The 22,773-nt window shown below is 45.6% G+C and overlaps 1 protein-coding gene across 1 annotated transcript in view; it reads right to left on the bottom strand.

The window, feature by feature from the left end:
• The window catches only part of WWOX (WW domain containing oxidoreductase), a 304,629-nt gene that overhangs the window by 248,927 nt on the left and 32,929 nt on the right, over positions 1 to 22,773 (bottom strand). The window contains exon 5 of the mRNA XM_058707328.1: positions 6,540 to 6,646. Within this exon, the coding sequence (XP_058563311.1) occupies positions 6,540 to 6,646 (107 nt within the window). The remainder of the gene's footprint in view (positions 1 to 6,539; positions 6,647 to 22,773) is intronic.

Raw genomic sequence — 22,773 nt, 5'->3', positions numbered from 1 at the left:
AACACAGCATATTTTACAGCAGGGGTCATCAGCTGGAGATGACGTTCCCCACCAAGGGACATCTGCCCAGGAGGCACCCTGAGACCCAACCAGCCTGCCTTCTCTAGACCTCTCGGGAATCTTGGCTAACACACCCAGGAGAAAATGAGAGCAGCTGAGCTGGATCCCAGCTGCCTTCTCCTGGCCGAGAGCACACCATCCTAACCATTCCCAGGAAGACCCGAGGTTTAAGCCAAATGAAAACACAAGTCAGAAAAGCATGGACTTGAAGTCTTCCGTGGGGACCAGAGCTTCTCACCAAACTAAACATGGCTGAGTCACTCCTCCCTCAGGACAGGGGAACAGGTCCAAGCCACAGTCTGAGGATTCGCAAGTGGGTCGCATAAGAATGCCAGCAGAGGAGGGGCGCCTGGGTGGCGCAGTCGGTTAAGCGTCCGACTTCAGCCAGGTCACGATCTCACGGTCTGTGAGTTCGAGCCCCGCGTCAGGCTCTGGGCTGATGGCTCGGAGCCTGGAGACTGTTTCCGATTCTGTGTCTCCCTCTCTCTCTGCCCCTCCCCCGTTCATGCTCTGTCTCTCTCTGTCCCAAAAATAAATAAAAAACGTTGGAAAAATAAAAAAAAAAAAAAAAAAAAGAATGCCAGCAGAGGACCGTCAGCCCCTCTTCCCGGACCAGGCTACTTCTGGCCAACTCCTCGGTTATCTCAGTCTCCAGTAGACGTTAGAACTTCAGCACATTCACTGGGCCCCACATTTCGCCAATGGGCAGCCCCCATATGTGAACTCTCTTACATAATAAGCAGATAAGCTAAGGGCCTGGCATTCACGAGGCGGGCTTGCTTCCCCCGCCCTTTCAATCCCCCTAGCAGCCCCAGCCACGGCCCCACCGCTCTTCCTCCTGCACACAACTGATGTGTGTGTAGACAGGAGGGGGACCTCAGTCCCAGCTGCTTCGGTGCTATTCAATCTCCTTCTTCCCCAGAACCAAAAGCCTCAGTTCCCAAGTTATAAGAATCTAAAAATTCAGGAATGGTAATAAGGTGAGAGAGGAGGAAGGAAGTAGGAGCCCCCCCCCCCCCCCCCGTAGGCCTTTCAACAGCTCTACCCTGGGTTGCCGGAGTCTGGTTGCAATTGTTTCTAAAGTACATTTTGATACCTCATCAACTATTGCACATTGCATACAATCCCCCTTGGAGGTCCTCAGATCTCAGGGTGGAGAATGGGACAGGCCACATCTCCACACACAGAGGAACAAACCATCCTTGGAGAAGTACTTACTGAGTAAAGGAAATCCTAAACCACACAGCAGAGCGGGGATTCAGACACACCTATCAGTGTCCCAAATGTAGAGAACTTGCATGGAATCCTACCATAGAGACAGTGCTGCTAACTAAAAGAGAATCCACACCATCCTGAAAACAGGAGAGTAAACTACCTAATCAGCCAGCCCATTCCGTGGGCTCCTTGGAATACCCAGGAAAAAAAAAAACAGGTGCTTGTCTTAGAGGGGACACTAGTCTGTAATCCACTTAAGGATGTGAATGGGGTAGATCACATCCTCATACGGAGGGCAACTTAACAACATAGGCATGAACCCCAGATCCAGAGATAATTCACTGAAATATGACTGGGGACTGATGGGCCTCCCTACCCTCCCTCCTTTTTAAATTATGCTGAATGGATTGGCCTTTTAAGAGGGTAGTTTACTTCTATATTCTCCATGTTATCCGATTTTAATTGTTTTCAATTCGTATTACTAACTTTCGAGCATCCCAAACATCTCAGCAGGAGGGCATTTTCCCGTGAATTAATTATTAGCAGTCTTAATTGCATATAGGCTCTTAATAGAATTCCATATGGAATGTGTTTTCATTTAAGTTATGTTTTACTAAATAGCTAGATCCCCCCCCCCAAAAGTGTTTTTGAGAACTCTATAAAGGATGTCTTGAATGAAAAGGGATTGCTGAGGAAAGTAAGATACCTAAGTATTGCTTCCTCTGAGACACAGGGTTAATCCTGAAATTAATCCCTCAACCAGCATCTAGCAATTCTGAAAGCAAAGCCTGAAAGGTAATGAACATGCATGACGCCAATATTGGGAGAAAAGCCACGCCGTGAGGTGGACGGACTTTGGGACTGGAGGCCGAGTGTGCCAACAGTGCCAGGAGCCTGCCTCTGTGCTCGTCAGCCGCGTGACTCTGGGAGGACCCCTTCACCCCTGAGCCCTCCACCGCCTCTTCTAGAAAATGGAGAAGACCAGGCTTTTGTATCTCCTGAACAGGGATATGAAGTGCCTTGCCCAGGACCCAGCACATGACAGGGACTCAATAAAGAGCGGCTGTCAGGTGCCCCACAGTGAGGAGAATAATGTTCCGCTGGCTTGGAGGCAGACACGCGTGTTCTGGAACACAGCAGTTCTAGAATGTGCCGTGAAGGCAGGAATAGAAAGACCAGGCAGGGAAGAACAAGTTGGGGAAGGAGGCGTGAACTCCATCTTCAGAGCCAAGCTGAGAAGGCCCGCGGAGCACTGGCACATGCGAGCCAGCGCTGAGCCAAACGGCCCACAGACTTCTGAGCGAGCTTTTGCTGCAACAAAAAACTTTGGATCGTTTCGAGAACCTCCCGTGAGGCACCAATATGCTACAGTACCTTCCCGGCTCTGCTACTGATAGGATTCATCGCGGATAAAGTATGAACACGCTCAAGCTGGCTAGCAGCTGGAAAAACTGGAGTCAATCAAATTGACCTTGAGAAACGCAAGGAGGTGGCATTTAAGGATGTGCCAGGTTAAATCCCAGCGCAGAGATGAGGTAAGGCAGGGCCTGAAGGAAACCAAACCAGCATGTACGGAGGGTGGGGTAGTGAGCGGAGCTCCAGGTGGATCTCGAAGGCAGGCACCATGGTAATAACGCAATGACAGAAAATGGCCTTTGGTGCTAAATCTGAGCTCCCATAATCATCATCTAAGGGGAAATGAGGAAAGAGTGTAACGATATTCGCAGGGAATAAGCCAACAGATGAGACAGGACACAGAGATCAGTCTACAACGTACAAAATCTGATTTAAATGTTTGGACCGCCATGTGAGTAAGATTTGTTTTGTTCCCATTTCCTTTACTCACATGCCTGACAGTGAATACTTTTGGGTAACTCTTCCTCTGGGAGCACTGTTTGCCCGTGGACATCAAGTTACTAACATCGTAGCATGAAAGTGTACAAGGATACGTTCTGTCCTCTGAAACCTACGCCCAAAACCCAATTTTGGCTTAAAATGCAAGAAAGAGAAACAAAGTGGTGGGTCTTTAAGCTCATACCATTCAACCTTCTTTGTCAGAAGGAGAGAGGAGGAAACCGAGGCACTAAATGGATTAAGACGCTTGCGAAGGCCCCACTTAACTAAGGCTAAATAGGGCAGATCCAGGGTTTTCTGCCTCTCTCCATAAAACAATGGTTATAATGAGTTAAATACAAAATGTATCTGTTCTCACATATGAGGAATAAAGATAATCTTTGAAATGCATAAACATTTGTTTCAGTATTACCTTCTAAGACAAGTTTACATATTAGTAACATAGTACAATATGGTTCTTGCAGTATTACGAGGGCCACTGAATTTAGTTTTTTGCTAGTTTAGGAATAACATCAAATGGGCAAAACTGTGCAAGTTTGACACTGCCTGTTGCTAAATACTCTTCCAGCAGCGAGACAAACTGGTATCATACCACCCAATGCCAGCTGAGAAGCTGCTACCAAAATTTTAAGTACAAATGCCCGTTGAATCAATGAGTCCGCCGCTAAGATTCTGCCCTATGTAACTTTCTGGATGGAACACTGGATGAAAATGCAAGCGACTGAACTTTAAGACAGTGTCACTTTGCACAGCGAAACAAGGCAAACAACACAAGGTCCAAGAAAAGGGAAAGTGCTCAGTTAAATTACAGTATAAGCACACGATGGAGATTACACAGCAGTTCAAAACATGAGGTGGATCTATATGCACTGATAAGGAAAGATCTTATGGGATTCACTGAAATACTCCAAGTACACAACAGTACGTGTATGTTTACTAGTATATACAAACTTCTGTGAAAGAATATACAAGAAATGGTTCATAGTATTTACCTTCCAAGAGAAGGCCTGGGAGGGACTTTGACTTTTTATTTCATACCTTGCCGGTCCTGTACGAACATTCAGACCATATGCACATGTTACCATTTTTTGCCTTCTACATCTCTAAAAGTGATTACTACATCACCTAATATAGGTTATTACTTAACTTTAGACTCACAGAGATGGTAAGACCCTCAGAAAAAAAAAAATGGGCCCCGTTATTTCTGTCTTAATTTAACTCAGATGAATCCACAGAACTCAAGACAAGGGTTCATTTGAAATATACTGAATTTCAGGGGCACCTGGGTGGCTCAGTCGGTTCAGCATCCAACTTCAGCTCAAGTCATAATCTTGCGGTTTGTGGGTTCAAGCCCCACGTCGGGCTCTGTGCAGACAGCTCGGAGCCTAGAGCCTGGAGCCTGTTTCGGATTCTGTGTCTCCCCCTCTCTCTGCCCCTCTCCTGCTCGTGCTCTCAAAAATAAACATTAAAAAAATTTTTAGGGGCGCCTGGGTGGCGCAGTCGGTTAAGCGTCCGACTTCAGCCAGGTCACGATCTCGCGGTCCGTGAGTTCGAGCCCCGCGTCAGGCTCTGGGCTGACGGCTCAGAGCCTGGAGCCTGTTTCCGCTTCTGTGCCTCCCTCTCTCTCTGCCCCTCCCCCGTTCATGCTCTGTCTCTCTCTGTCCCAAAAATAAATAAAAAACGTTGAAAAAAAAAATTTAAAAAAAAAAAAAAATTTTAAATACATAAAAAGAGATTTACTGAATTGGAAATATTTCATTTGAAGTATACTGAAAAGGCAGAAATTAATCTTTTCTTTTTTTTTAAAGTTTATTTATTTACTTTCGAGAGAGCATGAACCGGGGAGAGGCAGAGATAAAGAGAGAGAGAGAATCCCAAGCAGACTCCACAAACCCAAAACATCAGATGTTCTCCTACAGGCACCATGGTGTGTTTCTTCGGACGGCAAGAAGTCTTCCACAGCACCCAGGAAAGGAAGACGGCCTCGGCAAGGGCTGTCCGACCGCCCTCCTGCTCTGCTCCCAGCCACTCGAGGGTCTCCTCTTCCCAGGGCCGCCACACAGTCCATGCCCTCTGCCCAGTCTGACCTTCTCTGTCCCCCCCCCCCCCGCCCCCCCGGGTCTTTCCTGAGATGTCAGCTCAGTCACTTCCTTCTCGGGGTCTCTGAATGTCCCCGCGTCCAGGCGTTAGTCACCATTTCCAAGAACGACGTACACTTCCTAGGACCTAGTACTGCCATGTCAAGTTTTCACTGATGTTTACGTGTCTTTGGTTAAATCACACTTCCACCCTGGGCTGAAAGTTCTACAAAGACAGGGTTTCCTTAACAGAAGACCGCAGTACCTATGACAAGGTCCACGTCATAAATACACGAATACGAGACGAGCGAATGAACGAACACAGTCTACACTTCACACTGAAGCCCAGCAATCCTGTTACACAAGTGACCAACCTGGGCCACTCTCTGGCTCAGACCCGCTCATGTCTTCTTCCTCGCTGACTCTGAGGTCCCAGTGACGCCCCGCAGCACCTCTGTCCCCCTCCTCCCCTGCCATTTGGCTCCAGCCACACCAGCCTCCCTGCTGACCCTGAATCCTCCAGGCACGCTCCCATGCCTGGGCCTTTGCACATGCCGCTCCCGCTGCTTAGAAAACACACCCCCTGGCGCTGACGCAGCCTGCTGCCTTACTTCATCGGAGGGTCAGACGTCACAGCCTCAGAGGGTTCTCTGCGAACTGCCCAACCTCACGTAGTCCACGCTACACCTGTTCGTCCCTCGCCCTGCTTTACCGTGCTTCACAGTGTTTATGACAACTTGGCAGTGTATTCGGTATTAAACGTAATGACCCCTAACAGTCTGTTTCTCCTACAGAAGGCAAGCCCAGGGGAGGACAGGGACTCTGTTCTGTTTGATATGCTGATTCCTTAGCCTCAAGAGTACTGCAGGCCTTCGGTAAATGTTTGTGCTCAACACCCACATCCACACAGAGAGAGAAGAGCAAAAAGTGAAAAACAGAGATAAGGTTAAAGCCCACTGCCCCCGCCCCCACCGCCTTCTAATCTTACAAACCGTAAGCATAACAAACTCTTAGCTGCATACACGGCGTTAACCACATTTTATTTTTCTTAATAAATGAGCTGAATGAGTAAACATTCTCAAACCTCTGACTAATAAAGAAGATGACATTGACAATGAACCATAAACAAACGTGTGGATAACAACAGGCTTGCTTGCCCTTTCATTCATAAAATAAACAAAGAAAATATGACTTTAAAAATAAAGAAAAACGTTATTCCAAGAGCAATAAACTTTATGCACTGTACTAAAATCTCCATGTGTTTATCCGGCGTGTCTATCTGACAATTAAAAAAAAAAAAAAAAAAAAAAAAAAGGTCAAGTGCTTGCTTACCCATTCTCCTAAAATGCGTGACACAGCTTCATTGGCCCTTGTCATATTCCTACAGGCGAGGATCACGTGTGCACCATGGAGGGCAAAAGACTTGGCAGTTTCAAACCCTATGGTTTAAAGGAAAGTCAACATTAGAAAACACAAATGCAAAACATTGACTCAGCTGAACGGCCTTTACTGAGCACCACACACATTACCCAAGTGGCTCTCAGCCAGAGGCCATCTGTCCCCTGGAAGACAGTTGCAAACACTCAGAGACATTTTCAGTGGTCACAACTGGGGATAAGGTGCTCTTGGCAACTCGTGGGTAAAGGCCAGAAGTGCTACAAAATACCCTACAAAGCACAGGACAGGTCCCCACGACGGGAAATCATCTGGCCCAAAGCGTCAGCATGGTTGAGGTTGAGCCCCATCCCCAAGATGAAGGCCAAGCCATAGGAAGAGATCACAGCACAGTCTGCCATTTAATGACCATCTGAGAATGAGCAGATCCTGTGCTCAACACAAAGAATAAGGAATAAAGACTCAGACATGGTCACTGTCTTTGAAGAGTTCATGGTTTCTCTGCCGCTCCCCAAGGTTCGCTCTCTCTCTCTCAAAAATAAATTAATATTCAAAAAAATTTTTTCAAGTGACCACACCAAATGTTGGCAAAGACGCAGAACAACCAGGAGCCTGCACAGCACACACTGCTCTAAGGGCGAAATGGAGTGTCTTGTGAGCTGTGAGAAACACCACACGGCAAACCCCGCAACAGCGAATGAACCAATCCTACTGGAGGGGGCAGGAACTTAATTCAGCCAACGCCATGTCAAACGGCCACCGACTGCTGTTTCCAAGATACTGTGAAGATGTGTGAGAGATCCGCGTACCAGTGCCTCGCTGAGATGGCCGTGTGAAAGAGTCTAGCAAAATCCATCCATTCGTATCTCCCATAGATAGAATCTTCACGGAGGCCAGGCTATTTATATAAACTAGCTCTCAAGGGAAGCCAGCACAGCACAGTGGAAAACTCAAACTCAGGAGATCGACACACTTACGTTGACCGCAGCTCTAGCTATTTATAAGCTGTGGGCTATGCCTTTAACCTATCAGAAACCCAGCTATCTCTCCTTAAAATGAGGGGTAAGTAGTCAACTTACACTAAGAGCCTAACATAAAAATAGTAGGTAGAAAATAAATGTGAATTCCCAGTTCTTTCCAAAATCCTCAGGTCCTGTGTCTCCTCTCTGACTTGCAGGACCTATCAAATATAACACAGTCATACGACTCAAAACTTAACACTGTCTCCCGGATCTGCTCCCAACAGCAAACCCAGGAGCTGACTGGCTTTAACATCAACCAGAATTTAAAGAAATTTGCTATAAGCCTCACCATTCCATTTGTCTGAATACTGGCTCCAGAGCACACGTGAACTTGACTGTAGAAACAACCTGAGCTATTTTTCAGGTTATGCCAAGTTCTGTATCCCAAGATACTCACTTAACGTTATCTAAGGAGAACCTCCTGTGTTTGAACCTGATGTTAACATACTGCCCAAAGGATTTCAAATCTGAAACATTTAACATCTAAATCTGCTTTCACCCTCTCTGGCATATGTGGTGAAAGCTGCTTGAAACCTTATCTTCAAGCCATGAGGCCAGAAGACAACAATCTGGAATTTACCAATTTTGATCCGTGATGCCAACTTCACCACTTACCACCAGTGGCAAAGGATACCTAACGTCATGGGCGAAAGAGAAAGAAGTAAAGGACCAGGTTTTATAGCCCAGCTGTTCCGAGACAGGACGGGGGCGGGCCTAGGACAAAATCTTGCTAACCGATGTGCTACATCAATCGCACTAATGGAAACACTGACAGCCATATGGAGGGAACATGAAGTGGACAAAAATGACTTCACTTGCACTCCTAGGACTTTACACACCCAGAAGAGCTTGTTGAAAATGGCAGACTCTGTGTCCCTGTGAAACGTCCAGGTCAGAGCAATTACCATAAGTATTTTTTGTCACATTTTCAGCAGAGGGCATAGGAAGAAAAAAATGATGCGGAGGAAGAATGGGGGACGCAACACTCAGCCATTGGTTAGCAACCGTAGTTTTAAAGGACTGAGAGAGCACTGATACGATGCAGGGCCAGGCCCACCCCGGGGCTTTATTCATCCATTCACCAGGTTAACTGTAAACTCTGTAGAATCTGTGCCTTTCTGATCTCTGTATCCTATAGGACTAACACCCAGTAGGATTCAATAAATATCTGCCGGAGGAATGAATGGTTCTTACAGGTGACTAATAGGCTACAACTCTGGACTATTTCAAAGCAATCCAAGTTGTTTCAAACAACACTGACAGCTCTCTAACTTCCTTTTTAACAATGAATAAAATATTAAGATCCTGCAAAACAGGGCTCACTGAGGTTTTGAATGACACTACCTGGCAATCTGTAGGGGAAACGGCATGTGCGTGTTCTATCCGAATTTCTTTTTCCAAACAAGTCTCTTAAACCATGCTGCTAGCTCACTTGACAAAATGACCTACAGCAAAGGAGTTTTTAGTACCAAGAGGAACAGGGACCACAGATCTGCACCCTCTCTGCTTTATGGAATCCCTGGCTGTGGTTACCATGCAGCCGTATACTCCTGTGTCGTGGAGAATTACCCTCTGGCTCTTACATCTTCCTTTATCTGAGCAACGCGTTACATGTTGCCGGTCACCTTTTAAAAGCTGCAAGACACAGCTCCATTTTCTTATCCTTTACAATTGCCTTTGGAGCCCCAACCAAAGCATGGAGATTTCAAAAGATGAAGGTTTAACAGGAAGGACAATAACACTAACACTCCTACAGTAAACCATCTCTCTAGAGTGTGGAGTTCTATAAAAAAAAAAAAAAAAGGAGGAGGAGGAGGGAAGAGAAAGGAGGGAAGAGGAAGGAGGGGGGAGGAGGGGGGAGGGGGAGGTGGAGGGAGGTGGAGGGAGGTGGAGGGAGGTGGAGGGAGGTGGAGGGAGGTGGAGGGAGGAGGAGAAAAACAAGAGGGAAAGGAAGAAAAAGGAAAGAAAAAAAAAAGTTTAATAATGCTACCTACTGCTAGAGTCCCGGCAAATCTCACGAGAATAGCATCCCTCATGCTCCTAACACCGCGGCTGATGACCGGTTTAATTAGCTAAATGTAGTTGTGCTGAGCCAATCGTGCTCAGTGCCAAAGTTTAAGCAAAATAATGAAGGCAATGGTTTACTAAATTTAATAACCTGATTCATCTTATAAAAAATTAACTTGATGACAATGTTTAAATTGAACCGGCTTAACTGCACGGAGGTGGCAAGTGCGTTCAGAAGAATATTTAAAGCTAATAATATAAAAAAAAAAAAAAAAAAAAAAAAACAGAGAAGACATTTTAAAACACTGGGCACCATCCGCTTTCTAGCACTTGTTACGTCTGATCCAATCGGGAAGAATAAGTGGCCATGAAGGTTAATATCTTGCTCTCGGGTTTAAAGATTTGCATATAAACATTAAAACACCATAAAAAGGAAAACACTCCCCCCAAAATGTTACATACCTGCTTTCTCACACTAGATTTCATTCTCTAGAGTGGAGGCTACAAACTGCTCATCAAAGGATCAAACCCACCGCCTGTTCTGTTTGGGCTCAAACACTGTTTCCCCCGCTCCCCCTCCTCCTCTCCTCTCCTTTCTTTCTTCCCCTGTTCTACTTCCCACTTTCTCTTCCTCCCTTCCTTCCTAATATGAATCAGTCACCAGGATCAAAAAAAAAAAAAAACACCGAAGAGATTATGTATCTGAGGGAAGATGTCCACCTTCTCTGAAGAAGATTAGGAAAGAACCACACGGGGCCCCTAATCCCACTGCTGCCACAGGCTAAAGACGGGGTCTGTGCCCTCCTGTTGGCCATGGTCACCACCCACGCTGCTGACTTTACCTGCCAGACCCTTGCAGGCATTCGATGCTCGTGCGCACATGATACAGGTAAGATTCATACTAGACACAGTGTTCAAGCGTGGCCACAAAACTGCCTCGATCAGAATTTTCACATCTGAATTGTCGCATCTCAAAGAATCCTTCACACTGACCGGCTCAAGACTTTATTGGAACCCCGTCAGGTCCCACTCTGTCAAGCATGAGAAGATCAGGATGCCAGCGACACCCCGCAAGACCAGGAGGCAGCACTCGCTTTGCACTGGGAAACGCAGGGGAATGACTCGGGGACCTCCAAGAATCAGGATCCGGGCTGTGCATTTCGTGACCTGCCTTCTTTGCGTTTCCCAAATGTCACTGAGTGGGAGCAGAAACTCTGGGCGAGAACCATGCTGGGACCAGAGGATGTAAAAATGAACCAGTCGAGCCAAGAAAGGCCAAGACAAGATCATGGACTGGAGATGGGGCCCGCATGAATGAGGAAGAGGGAACACGACAGAGGAAACCCTGTCTGGCAAGCAGAAACTGTGGGGTCCTGGCAGCTGGCAGGGAGCTGTGGAAGAATTTGGGCAGAGAGCAGCACTAGGAAGAATAATAATTAGTATCAATATTATAACTCGATAATTACATGTTATATAGTGATACATATTATATAGCTAAAATACTAATTATCGTTATTATTATTTTATTATTTTATTCACTTAAGATCCCTCCGGTGGTCATACAGAAGGTGGGTAAGCTGAAGACACTGAAGCCTTGTGAACAGCCAGGAAGGGATAAGGTATCCTCGTAGGCTGAACAGCTAAGGGAAAAATGAGAAAATAATCTGGGAGGTAAACATCGCACCAAAGTCTGATGACTGCCTGAGTCTAGGTCTGAGGGAGAACCCCATGTCTCCACAGAAGCCAGCCCGGCCCCAGAAGAGGTTGTCCACTGGTTTACGCAGGCAGTGAATATGGAGGAGGAGGGGTGGGTTTGTGTGTGGCGGTGGAGGGGGTGGGTGGAGCAGGTGACCATCCCCGGTCCAACTCACTGGGAGGACAGATAAGTGGGGACAGAGTCATGGATTCCTCAGGCACAATGGACATCAAGGTGGGAACCCAGTCCTCACAAATATGGACAAAGACCCTAGTTGCTAAGAACAAGGTCAGTTCTTTCCCTAGCACTCAAAGTCTCCTTCTGGTTTGGGTTTTTTTTAATTTTCTCCATATTGTGGATTTACTTGGGCAGTGTCCCCATTTACTGTAAATTATGGTTTTAATTATCATTTTTATTAAGATGCCCAAAGGAGTTGGGGCTTACAGCACCCGTAATTTCTAATGGGTTGTTATTATTAATTTATAATTGAGAAACACTGGAGACAAATGATACTTGCAAAATGCACACAATTAAAAGGCCACGAAGAAGGTGATCCCCGCCCCCCAACATACCACTACAGCAATCTTTAGGAACGAACGGATCAACAAGTTGCAGAACCTTCCAGCACCCGCCAACTCCCCCACGCTGGAGCTCTACCAACACGTACAGAACAAGGTGAACCTGAGGTCTTTCATCCTGAGTTAGCTTTGCGGAAAATTCAAACCTGGGGACAACTTTTGTGTTAATTCACCACTGCGTTCAGCTTCGCCAATATCCTCCCTGTAAGTACAAGGACCGAACTTCCCAAAGTGATCTGATTCATGTAAATGAAATTACGGTGACTCCATGTTGACCACGACGCTGAAATCAGACGCTCTGAGGGCACTTCAAATGAAGGTCCAGGAGACATATTCACCGACGCCCTAAGGTCAGTGCCACAAGTGCAGTGACCAGATAACACACCCTGCTGCTTGTGTCGCCACTTCACCTACCTGAACGTTTACACTTCCCTGCCACGCCATCTCAATTGCGCAGTTCTCAGTTCCGAAGAGTCACAAATCACACTCACTCAACACTAACTGTGACGGCCAACTCTTAATAAATTACAAAACTATACGGGCCTCTCCAGAGGAAAATAAGGCATAATCAGCCCTGCTTTTAAATGCCTGTGTTATGGACAGCTGGCAACAAGTCCCAGCAATAGCCCTTGTAACATACGCAGGCCTCAAATATAATCGTTTACCAAAGAAAGATACCAACTGGAGAGGGAGGGATACAGCAGCAGGAAATGGCCACGTCACACAGAGCATCATTTGGAACTATGGCCAGGCTGCACTTACGTGTTTTGGGCAGTGTAACACTAAGGCCGTAAGTTTTCTAAAACCACAGGGTAAATTCCAAGTGACTGTCTGGGATCCCTCAAGAGGCAACACTGACCCCAGGCTGCCTACTTGTGCTGCCTGAGTAAGTTCTCATCCCACCGGGCAGGGACCGTGTGTACCCCGCGTCTTCAGCATTAAAGAGAAAATAGTGCCCAAAGATATTACAATTAACATGGTCCTAGGCAGCCCCAGTGAAGACAGACTTTGTAAGGACAACTAAATTGAGCACGGTCCATGCAGATCAGGGTCTGGGGGAACCAGGCAGCCACATATATCAATGGTGGGGGGAACAGGGGAGTGGGAAACAAAAGGACTCAACGTGGCTCAGTCAGGTGAGCATCCAAATCAGGTCATGATCAGCTCAGGTCACTTCAGCTCAGGTCATGATCCCAGGCTCTCAGGATTGAGCCCCGTGTCAGGCTCCACATGGAGTGTGGGACCTGCTTAATATTGTCTCTCTCCCTCTGTCCCTCTCCCTGTCTCCCTCCGCCTCTCTCTCCCTCAAAAAAAATTTTTTTAAATAACAAATAACAAAATGATTCAACATCTTTGGGGGCAATTGGGTTCTATCTATCAAATTGTACATGGCCACACCCTTTCACCCAGCTATTCCACGTCCAGAAACTTGTCCTACAAATACACTTGCCCATATGAGCAAATATGGGAGAGGAACGTTGCATAAACCAGCACTGCATAAACAACCAAACAACCGGAATGAATCTAAATGTCCATTTCCCTGTTATACCTAAAATTTTTTTTAACGTTTCTATTCATTTATGAGAGACCGAGACAGGGCGTAAGCAGGTGAGGAACAGAGAGAGAGGGAGGGAGACACAGAATCTGAAGGAGGCTCCAGACTCTGAGCTGTCAGCACAGAGCCCAACATGGGGCTCGAACGCAGGAACCATGAGATCACAACCTGACCGACTGAGCCACCCAGGTGCCCCTCCCTGTTACATGATTAAGAAAAAACACTGAAATTACAGAGTAACACGTGTGATCCCCCTCGGTGACACACAAAGGTAGGGGAGGGACATGTTTAAATTTACGCACTGACTACATGGGCACAGGAGCTATTGGTAGGGGCCTGGGAAGACTCATTTGCATGTGTCGCATGGATGCCGTTTCCACTTTTAACACACGCGTGTACACCTGAAAGAGTAAGAGGCTAAATGTGAATGGCGGAATGTATCTAACTGATCACAGTGGGCCTTTGCAAATTTTAACACAGAGGAATCAAGGCAAGTGAGAAAGCAAAGAGAATACACCAGACGTGTTTTGAGCATCGTGGTTTTAGAGAAGCCCAGAGAAAGAAGGTGAAGAGGAGGACGCGGGAGCGAGCATCACTTCGTGCTGGGCCGCCGCCAGGAGCTTCAGGAAACACATTATCTAACTCTCGGGTGCTCTTCACGGCCACCCTACGAAGGACCATTGTCATCACTGCATCTCTGAGAAAACCAACGGGCCCCAGAGGTCTTGGGACTCCCAAGATCAAAGGGCAAAACTGAGTCTAGGGTAGGAGGAGCCCCCTGAGGGCAGGAAAAACCAAGCGGGAACACCACTCACCAGCCCCACCGTCCGCTAATTGCCTCTGTTCCACTCGACTGATAGAAACTGGTACGTATTCTTTGTGGCCCTGACGACACATGTTTACGTTTTCGGCATTTATGTGATTTAAGCTAAATCTTACTGAGCATGGTTGTCCTTCTGAAAGAGAGAAATGGTCCCCACGCCACGGGCTTCTGTGCCAACGGCCGACCAACGACGCCCGTTCCTTTTCTGTGTCATCTTGTCAAGGCAAAGGATTCAGGCCTCTTCAGCTACTTGATTACATAAACGTACTTACTTAATGGAATCTGTCCCCAAACTGTGATGCATTATCAAATTACCTTCTCTCTTATTTAATATTTCATCACAGGGCTCAGAATTAACACCATCCTTTGCTTTCACAAACATTTCTCTGTGCAAGGCCTATGAAACAGGATAACTAATCCGCAGAAATAATGTTTCTCTCCACATTCTCCAAGGTCAACAACGTACAAGCACGGACTTCAATGAACCCTGCCTCTACACTTTCAACCAGTAAGTCCTTTTACAAGGGACGTTCTTAACACCCTAGGCTTACCAAGCCATGCTCGAACTTTTTCCTTCATTTCTGAAAGGTTTCAGTGCCAAACTTTGGAGATCCTTATTGAGGCCAAAGACAAAGACTTCCCCCCAAAACCACCCCCTCCCCCGCTCCCAGTCTCAAGAAGAAAGTGGCGTCACGCTGGATTTTTTAGCAAACTGTACATATGGCACTTTTATAAATGCAGGCCAGATCCTTAGGGAGGTAAATAAAACAGGACGAAATAGAAGAAACAAAAAGCAAAGGCTTCCCATTAAAACACACACACACACACACACACACACACACACACACACACACTCTTAAATCCAGCTTACTGGATGTAGAAACTAGTATGTATTTTCAAGGCTCTCAAGAAGGTACCGCTTCTTTTACTCTTTGGCAGTAATACAGGAAAGAACATGACAGCTCTGTATAACCTCTCAAATTCAGGACATGCTACTTCGGCCCAAGTCTATGCTCTTCAGAAGGCAACGCTTTTTTATAAGTAAAAAACCGCACGCATGCACGCATGCACACACACGCACACTCCCTCCCCTGGTGTTACCTCCTCACAGAACTCCCCACCCACAGCAGCATCACCAAGAGATCCACAGGGTCTCTGGTGCTTGCAAGTGGAAACGGTTTACCCTGAAGTTTGGCCTTTTTCACTTTGATGGATTAATTTATAGCCACTTCAAGAGGAGAGAACCCAACTCTGAATCTGCAAGCGTGCTGTATTATGTTACTGAGCAAGTTCATTGTTTTCACAGCTGGGCCAGGATTTCCTTTCACGACGGAGGCCTCCGTCACTTTGCCAGCCCGCTTGAGACGGGGTTCTTTATGCTGCAGAGCAAGCAGGGAGGCCGCGGAGGTCCCGCACCACACTTGTCCAGAAAAAGACCCCTTTCTTTTACTTTCTCAACAACCCATGGGGCCATGACCAGCCTATCTCCCAAAGCATTTTCCAATCTTGTCAATTAAGAAGCAGGGTTAGGAAGGGACTGTTCAAAAAAAGAAAAAAACAACTTCTCCATTCCATTGAGAGCTTCCAGACATGAAAAGCCTTCCCCAAGCCCGCATCTTCAGTGGGAGCAATGCAGCCCGCTTTCTAATTCAAGCCCCTGCCCCCCCCTTTTTTATTTCAGATCGACCTTGACTCTCACCTTCTAAAAAGTGCTATATTACTTCGCCTCTTGAAAAGATTAAATTCTTTATGCTCCCAAAGTCACGTGGAGGTGCTCAGAACGCCACACTGGGAAAATTCACTTTTTTGAGGCTCACTTTAGAAGCGTCCAAATTGACTTTCATTCTCCACCACTTATAACTTTGTAAGATGTAACTTCTCGGAAGTCTGACTGAGATTCTGCCGTTGAAACTAGATGTGTCAGGAGACAGGCCCACTAACTCTGCTCTCTGGATCCACCAGGGCCTGTGCTATAGTCAGACCTCCTCCACCTTCTCCCTATGCAGAACAAAACCCGGAATGGGACGTTCACTGGGATGGGTTAGGGAGCAATCATTAAAATGAGAGATTTGCTCAAAACGTGCAATAAGGAGACAAAATGTACAGCACTTGAGAGCAGACTGAATTTAATGCAAAAACACCCAAGAATAATCCTTTACCTTGTAGTCATTAAAGAAAAAGTATCCCTTGTAATCTATATAACCCAGATCATCCTAGAATCTTTAATATAATCACTTTTTTTTTAAGTTTTACAAAATCTAACAGTGGCTTGGCTCTGTGTGTATTTGCATTGTTTGTATGTTTTTAATGTTTTTATTTATTTTGAGAGAGAGAAAGACAGAGGGCAAGCAGGGGAGGGGCAGAGAGAGGGAAACACAGAATCTGAGGCAGGCTCCAGGCTGTGAGCTGTAGGCACAGAGCCCGACATGGGGCTCAAACCCACACACCGCAAGATCACGACCTGAGCCGAAGTCACTTAACCAACTGAGCCAGCCACTATCTCATTTTGACTTGAAAAAAATTGTTTTTTTTCTTAAACCAAATTGCTACTTCTGATGAGTCCTCTTGCAATAGTCACACAGTCCACAGCCATCCTGCATGGAAGGTACCAGCAACGCTGGCTTTCAGAAGGGGAAGTACACAAAAGTCTTCACTTCCTTCCACAAGCCAGGCTGCGCGAAACAAAACAAAGCACAAAGAATCGTTACCAGTTTGACGCTTACCTTTTGGTAAGGCACTCTGTAATTACAGTGCCTGGGTCCCCAAGAGACATATAATTCGTAAGAGAAATTCTCCATTTCTCCATCACTTTTTAAGCTGAGATCTCCTTAAACCCAATCAGACCCACCGACGAGGGGGAAAGGGGAAGGAGTTTTTAGTTTGATAACATTCTGTTTTGGCACACCATGATGAGGGATTAGTGAAACACACCAATTTTAAAATCCACCTCTCAGTAAACGTGTAATCTAACCATCAGCTGTGATCTGGCACCTGCTTGGCATGAATGTCAGAAATGAGCAGGGCGCCTTCCAGCTGAGGCTGATTTTTGCCTGACTCCTGAGGATGCGGCCAGATGTAAATTTGTGTTTGGCCCCCCTCTTACCACTGCCGCCTCTGGGCCAAGAAGGTCCCAGCAGGAGTCCCCACGCAGGTAATATACACGATTAGGGATTAGGCTTAACTTCATTTCAAAAAAGGAGAGCGAGTGCTCTGAGCTGGTTAAGACACACAGGCCCTGATAGAGGACTCCAGCTTGCACGCAGCTTCAGTGCAAACTCGGAGCCTGGAGGGGTCTCCGTTCCCAGCAGTGGGAGCCTGTGCAATTGGGGAGCAGCCACAAAAGATTCCAATGGAGATCTGCCCTCCTAGGATAGATAGCTGGAGGAAGCGTGCGCAACTAGATGTTTTATTTGGCTCCAACGTGCAGCCGGCCCCGCGAGCACATAACGTTTTAGAGGCTCTATTAAGACAAGGTGTACTAGCTTTTCTTCAGTGCTTTAAGACAGAGAAAAGGAAACAAGAAATCAAAGAATTTCTTGGAGGCAAGACAGAGTGGGAGGCTTACTGGTTGTTATGGACTGAACTGTGTCCACCTAGAATTCCCACTTTGAGCCCTAACCCCTGACGTGACTGTGTTGGAGACAGGGCCTCTGAGGGGGTGGTGAGGGTGGGAGGTCAGGAGGGTGGGGCTCTGACCCAAATACCCCTGGTGCTCTTCTGAGAAGAGAGGCGGCAGAGATGTGTGTGCACACACAGGAAAGACCCGGTGAGGACAGGGCAAGGAGGAGGCAAGCAGAGAGGCCTCAGGAGAAACCAAGCCTGCCCGCACCTTGACCTTGGCCGTCTAGCCCCCAGAACCATGAGAGGTACGTTTCTGCCAATGAATCACCCAGTGTGTGATATTTTGTTACGGCAACCTGAGCAAACTGATACAGTGCTGCTTTTGACCAGATAAGCTGTCTCCGAAGCTTCCTGGCCTCAACTACCGGGAAGTAAAATCAGAATTTAAGTCATTCCTAAACGAGGCAAGTGAGTAAGGTGGAGGAGATGAGACTGCTATTGGTCAGAAATCTGACTTGTCTTTGGGGTTTCTCTTGGGAAACTGAAGAACATTATCCACAAACAAGAGAGAGTTAAGTCCTTGCCACTCAACGAGTGGCAGCAGCAGCAGCTGGGAACTCAGAAATGCATATTCTCAGGCCCACCCACACCTGCTGCAGCAGAGAGCTGGGTAGGTGCTGGGCCCGGTGATCTGGGTTCTAATGAGCCCTTCGGGGCCTTCAGATGCTTGTTCAAGGTTGAGAACTTCCGGTCTTGTTAACGCCCAGAACTCCCCTTCCCTAACAACACACGCTGTCTAGTGTTTCACACGTACGCACTATTACATCACGGTCCCATTTAACTCCCAACGCCGTGGCTGCGCAAGGCTACTACCCCTATTGTACAGACAAGAAAACTGAGGCTCAGAAAAGCCAAGGTCCAACAGCTAGTAAAGTGGAAGGGTGAAGACTGGACCCTGGGACCTGATTGCCTCTCAAGTCCCTTGCAGATTCCTCCTAGGCAAAGCCCGTGCACTTTCTCTCTGAGCCTTGGTCCCCACCCCTGGGAATCTCATGTATCTCACAGCAGGAAATTATTTACATGCCTCCTCTTCTGACCACTGTCCCATCAGGGTTACTCTTTGGAGTCAGACCCACCGGAGTTAGGCTCCTACCTCTGTCACATTCTGGAAGCCTTTGAGCCTTGAAAAGGCTGCTGAGGGGCGCCTGGGTGGCGCAGTCGGTTAAGCGTCCGACTTCAGCCAGGTCACGATCTCGCGGTCCGTGAGTTCGAGCCCCGCGTCAGGCTCTGGGCCGATGGCTCGGAGCCTGGAGCCTGTTTCCGATTCTGTGTCTCCCTCTCTCTCTGCCCCTCCCCCGTTCATGCTCTGTCTCTCTCTGTCCCAAAAATAAATTTAAAATGTTGAAAAAAAAAAAAAAAAAAAAAAGAAAAGGCTGCTGAATATTCTGGGTTGAACTGTTCCCCCCATCCCCACCTCAGAATTCGTATGCTAAAGTCCTAACCCTCAGTATCTCTGAACGTGAGCTTATTTGGAGATAGAGTCTTTGCAGAGGTAATCAGTTCAAGTGGGGTCATCAGGGTGGGCCCTAATCCACTGTGACTGGTAAAAATGCGGACCCAGCGTGCACACAGGGAGGACACCGGTGGAGCACATGGAAGCCCGGGAGAGAGGCCTGGACCACACCCTTCCCTCACAGCCCTCAAAAGAAGCCATCCCTGTGGACACCTTGATTTTGGACTCCTGGCCTCCAGAACTGTGAGGCAATCCATTTCTGTTTAAGCCACCCACTCTCTGGTACGTTGTTACAGCTGCCCCAGGAAATTACTATATTTAACTTCTAGGAGCCTCAGTTTCTTCATCTGTACAAGGGGATTATTAAGAAGAGGTTACTCCTTCAGAGTTGTAGGAATATCAAATGACTTATGCAGAGTTCTCGGCCGGCAGCAAGCTCTCAACACATCAGGCTTATTATTAATACAACATTAGCTAAAACGCCCTCCATGTGATTTATATCTCAAATTTTCCTATAGAAATCTAAACATCTGTCCAGGAGACTAAATAGAATAAATGATTCTTAGCCTCCCTAGTACCTATTCAACAATTAATCACTAGTACCAATTCCTTCCAAAAAAGCATTTAGAGCAGTATATTATAAACACCCACATACAACACAGGAATTTCAACTAACTTGAAAATCAGAGGTTGCTAGGGACAAGGGGTAGAATAACAAACTGGTGGGGCAAAGAAGCAGGAAGAAAATTTCTGTGGAGATGTAAATGTTCTGTATCTTAATTATGGCAGTGGATTGCTGGAATGTACACATTTGTCAAAGGTCATGTGCACAATTAAAACGTGTGACCTTTGTTACATGAAACTTCTACTTCAAAAAGCTGTTTTTTAAGTGAATGCACATGCCCCTATTAAGAAAGAAAAAAAAAGAAAAAGGTGATCTCCCAGAGAACTAGAGTAAGCTGACTACTCATGTGAGCATTCAAAAATGTTAGCTCGAGGGGCGCCTGGGTGGCTCAGTTGGTTAAATGTCTGACTTCGGCTCAGGTCACGATCTCGCGGTTTGTGGGTTCGAGCCCCGCGTCGGGCTCTGTGCTGGCAGCTCAGAGCCTGGAGCCTGCTTCAAATTCGGTGTGTCCCTCTCTCTGCCCCTCCCATGCTCATGTTCTGTCTCTCTGTCTTTCAATAATAAATAAACGTTAAAAAAATTAAAAAAAAAAAAAAAATGTTAGCTCGAGCTTCCTGGCAACCAAGGTAATGAGAGGAAATAGAATACTTTATAATGCCCTCCCTTATTAAATGAGAAAAAGCATATCAGATTTTTAGAAGAGATGAGCTTTACTTTCTTAACAACTCTTAAATTTTGCCAGAGAAATCCTTATACGAGAAACGCGTTAATAAGATAAACCTGTGGTTTGCAAACTTTGTCAATTCTGCTCTATTAAAATAACATGAAAGAAGCCATAGACAAAGTGTAAGTGACGGGCATCACTGTGTTCCAATAGAACGTTATTAACAAAAGTACGCAGGGGAGGGCTGGTTTTGATCCACGCGCCATAGTTTAGTTGTTGACCCCCCAGAGGAGACAATGCACTTTTAACATTCAATTCTAAGCTGCGTGAAGCCAAACGAGAACAAAGTATGGAAGGACATGTGGCTGACCTTGACCTTTCTAGAACCCATGTGGATAACAATGACAGAAAACCGAACTTTAGATAGTTTTCAAGATTCTATGAAAGGATCTGTGAAAGAGAATCTCATTAAGACATATATAAAACAAATTTTTAAAGTATTCAATTTGCATCAAAATCTTATTATACTGCCTCACTCTGAATTTCATTCAACTCACTCTAACTGCACTGGCTTTTCATTGCAGTGCTGGATGGTTAACTATAAACTACATCCTGCCTCTCCCTTTGTGTGTAAAATTGACAAATGTGTTGTTTTTGGACTCCAGAATTCTGGAGAAAGCCAACTGAAATGAATTAAGATGACTAATGAGTTGATTCTGTTTCCAATCCAACAAAATGTTAATGTAAGAACCATGTCATATGATGCTATGTGTTTTAGTTCAAATTTAACATCCAATATTGAATAAGGCAGTTTCTAAGTAAATTACTAAGCTAAAAATATTCTTTCTGCATAGCAAGAACTCCATCTTGTTTAAAATAAATGGAAATTTGAACATCTTTGCTCAGATCAGCCTAAATAAGAAATTAGAAAAAATGCAAACCTCCATTATCGTCAACAGTATTGATTCCATCTTTCTGGAAAAAGTAGCACAATACTGTATATCAAAGAAAACAGTTCATTTACATCGTGACTTCGAGCAAAGTTCTACAGGGAACAAACACTTAGTCAAAACCGTGCTTTTCCAGCATGCCAGGTAGGTGATCACGTCCAAGGTGAGTGATCAACAAGACACCATAAAAACAGTCGTGACACTGACAAGCCAGGTGTCTTTGAACATCCAGCTACTACGGGGTACCTGGCATTCCTAGCTCTTTTGCAGCGTGAGACTGTTTTTACAAATGTTTTCATTGCATCTACTTAGCACTTGGCAGAGGGGCCGCTGTGGCTCTAACACATTGCTACACAGTTTTGTTTTAAAGTAAATGAACATTAGTTTTCCGTCACATAATATTGGACTAATTTCTATATCCACAGAAGCAGTAACTATGACACTTTCAAAAGCTGTTGGAAGTACTACAATGCCAACGTAATTCCATAAACATTTACCACATGCCTTCCGTCACTAAGACCCTATATGGCAGGTCTTAGATGTTCAGCTCTCATACCAAATCTTTCTAGTTTTCTTAAATTAGGGACATCTACCGACCACCAAAAGAGGAAATTTATAATCACCTTCACTGTGAAAATAGAATCTATTAAGAGATTATTTAAAAAGAGAAATCAACAATTGGGGGGAGGGTACCTTTCAAACAAATAAAAAAAGAAATTTAAAATTTTATAAGGAAGAATTTAGAAATCCAGGGTCTAGAAATGGAAACTACATAAAATATATGTATTTTGCCCCTAGGTTTTAGATTCAACTATGACAGCCTGTCAGTAACTGATTTTTTTTTTTTCATTATCTGACAGTTACTTAGGAAATTTCCATTGTTCAGCACAGGATAATTCTGAAATCAATAATTCTATACTAATTACATGCTGATAAATTTCCATCAGAAAAGTAATCATTACAATAAAAAGTTAACAGAAACATCTCTAGGCATATTTTATTTCTAGTTCTATTCAATTCAATGACTTTTTTTTTACAAATAAAAGCACTCTCCAAAGCAGGTCTCCATTTACCTGCTACTAATGATTACAGCTCCTTAAAAGTATCCGGATTTCATAATTCAGTGTCTATTTCTTCCCCCCAAAATTGCACACAAGCGCCCAGGTACGAATGTATT

The sequence above is a fragment of the Neofelis nebulosa genome, chromosome 17 (genome assembly GCF_028018385.1).
Source record: "Neofelis nebulosa isolate mNeoNeb1 chromosome 17, mNeoNeb1.pri, whole genome shotgun sequence".
In the NCBI taxonomy this organism is placed as follows: domain Eukaryota; kingdom Metazoa; phylum Chordata; class Mammalia; order Carnivora; family Felidae; genus Neofelis; species Neofelis nebulosa.
This window is presented reverse-complemented; position numbering and strand designations above follow the sequence as displayed.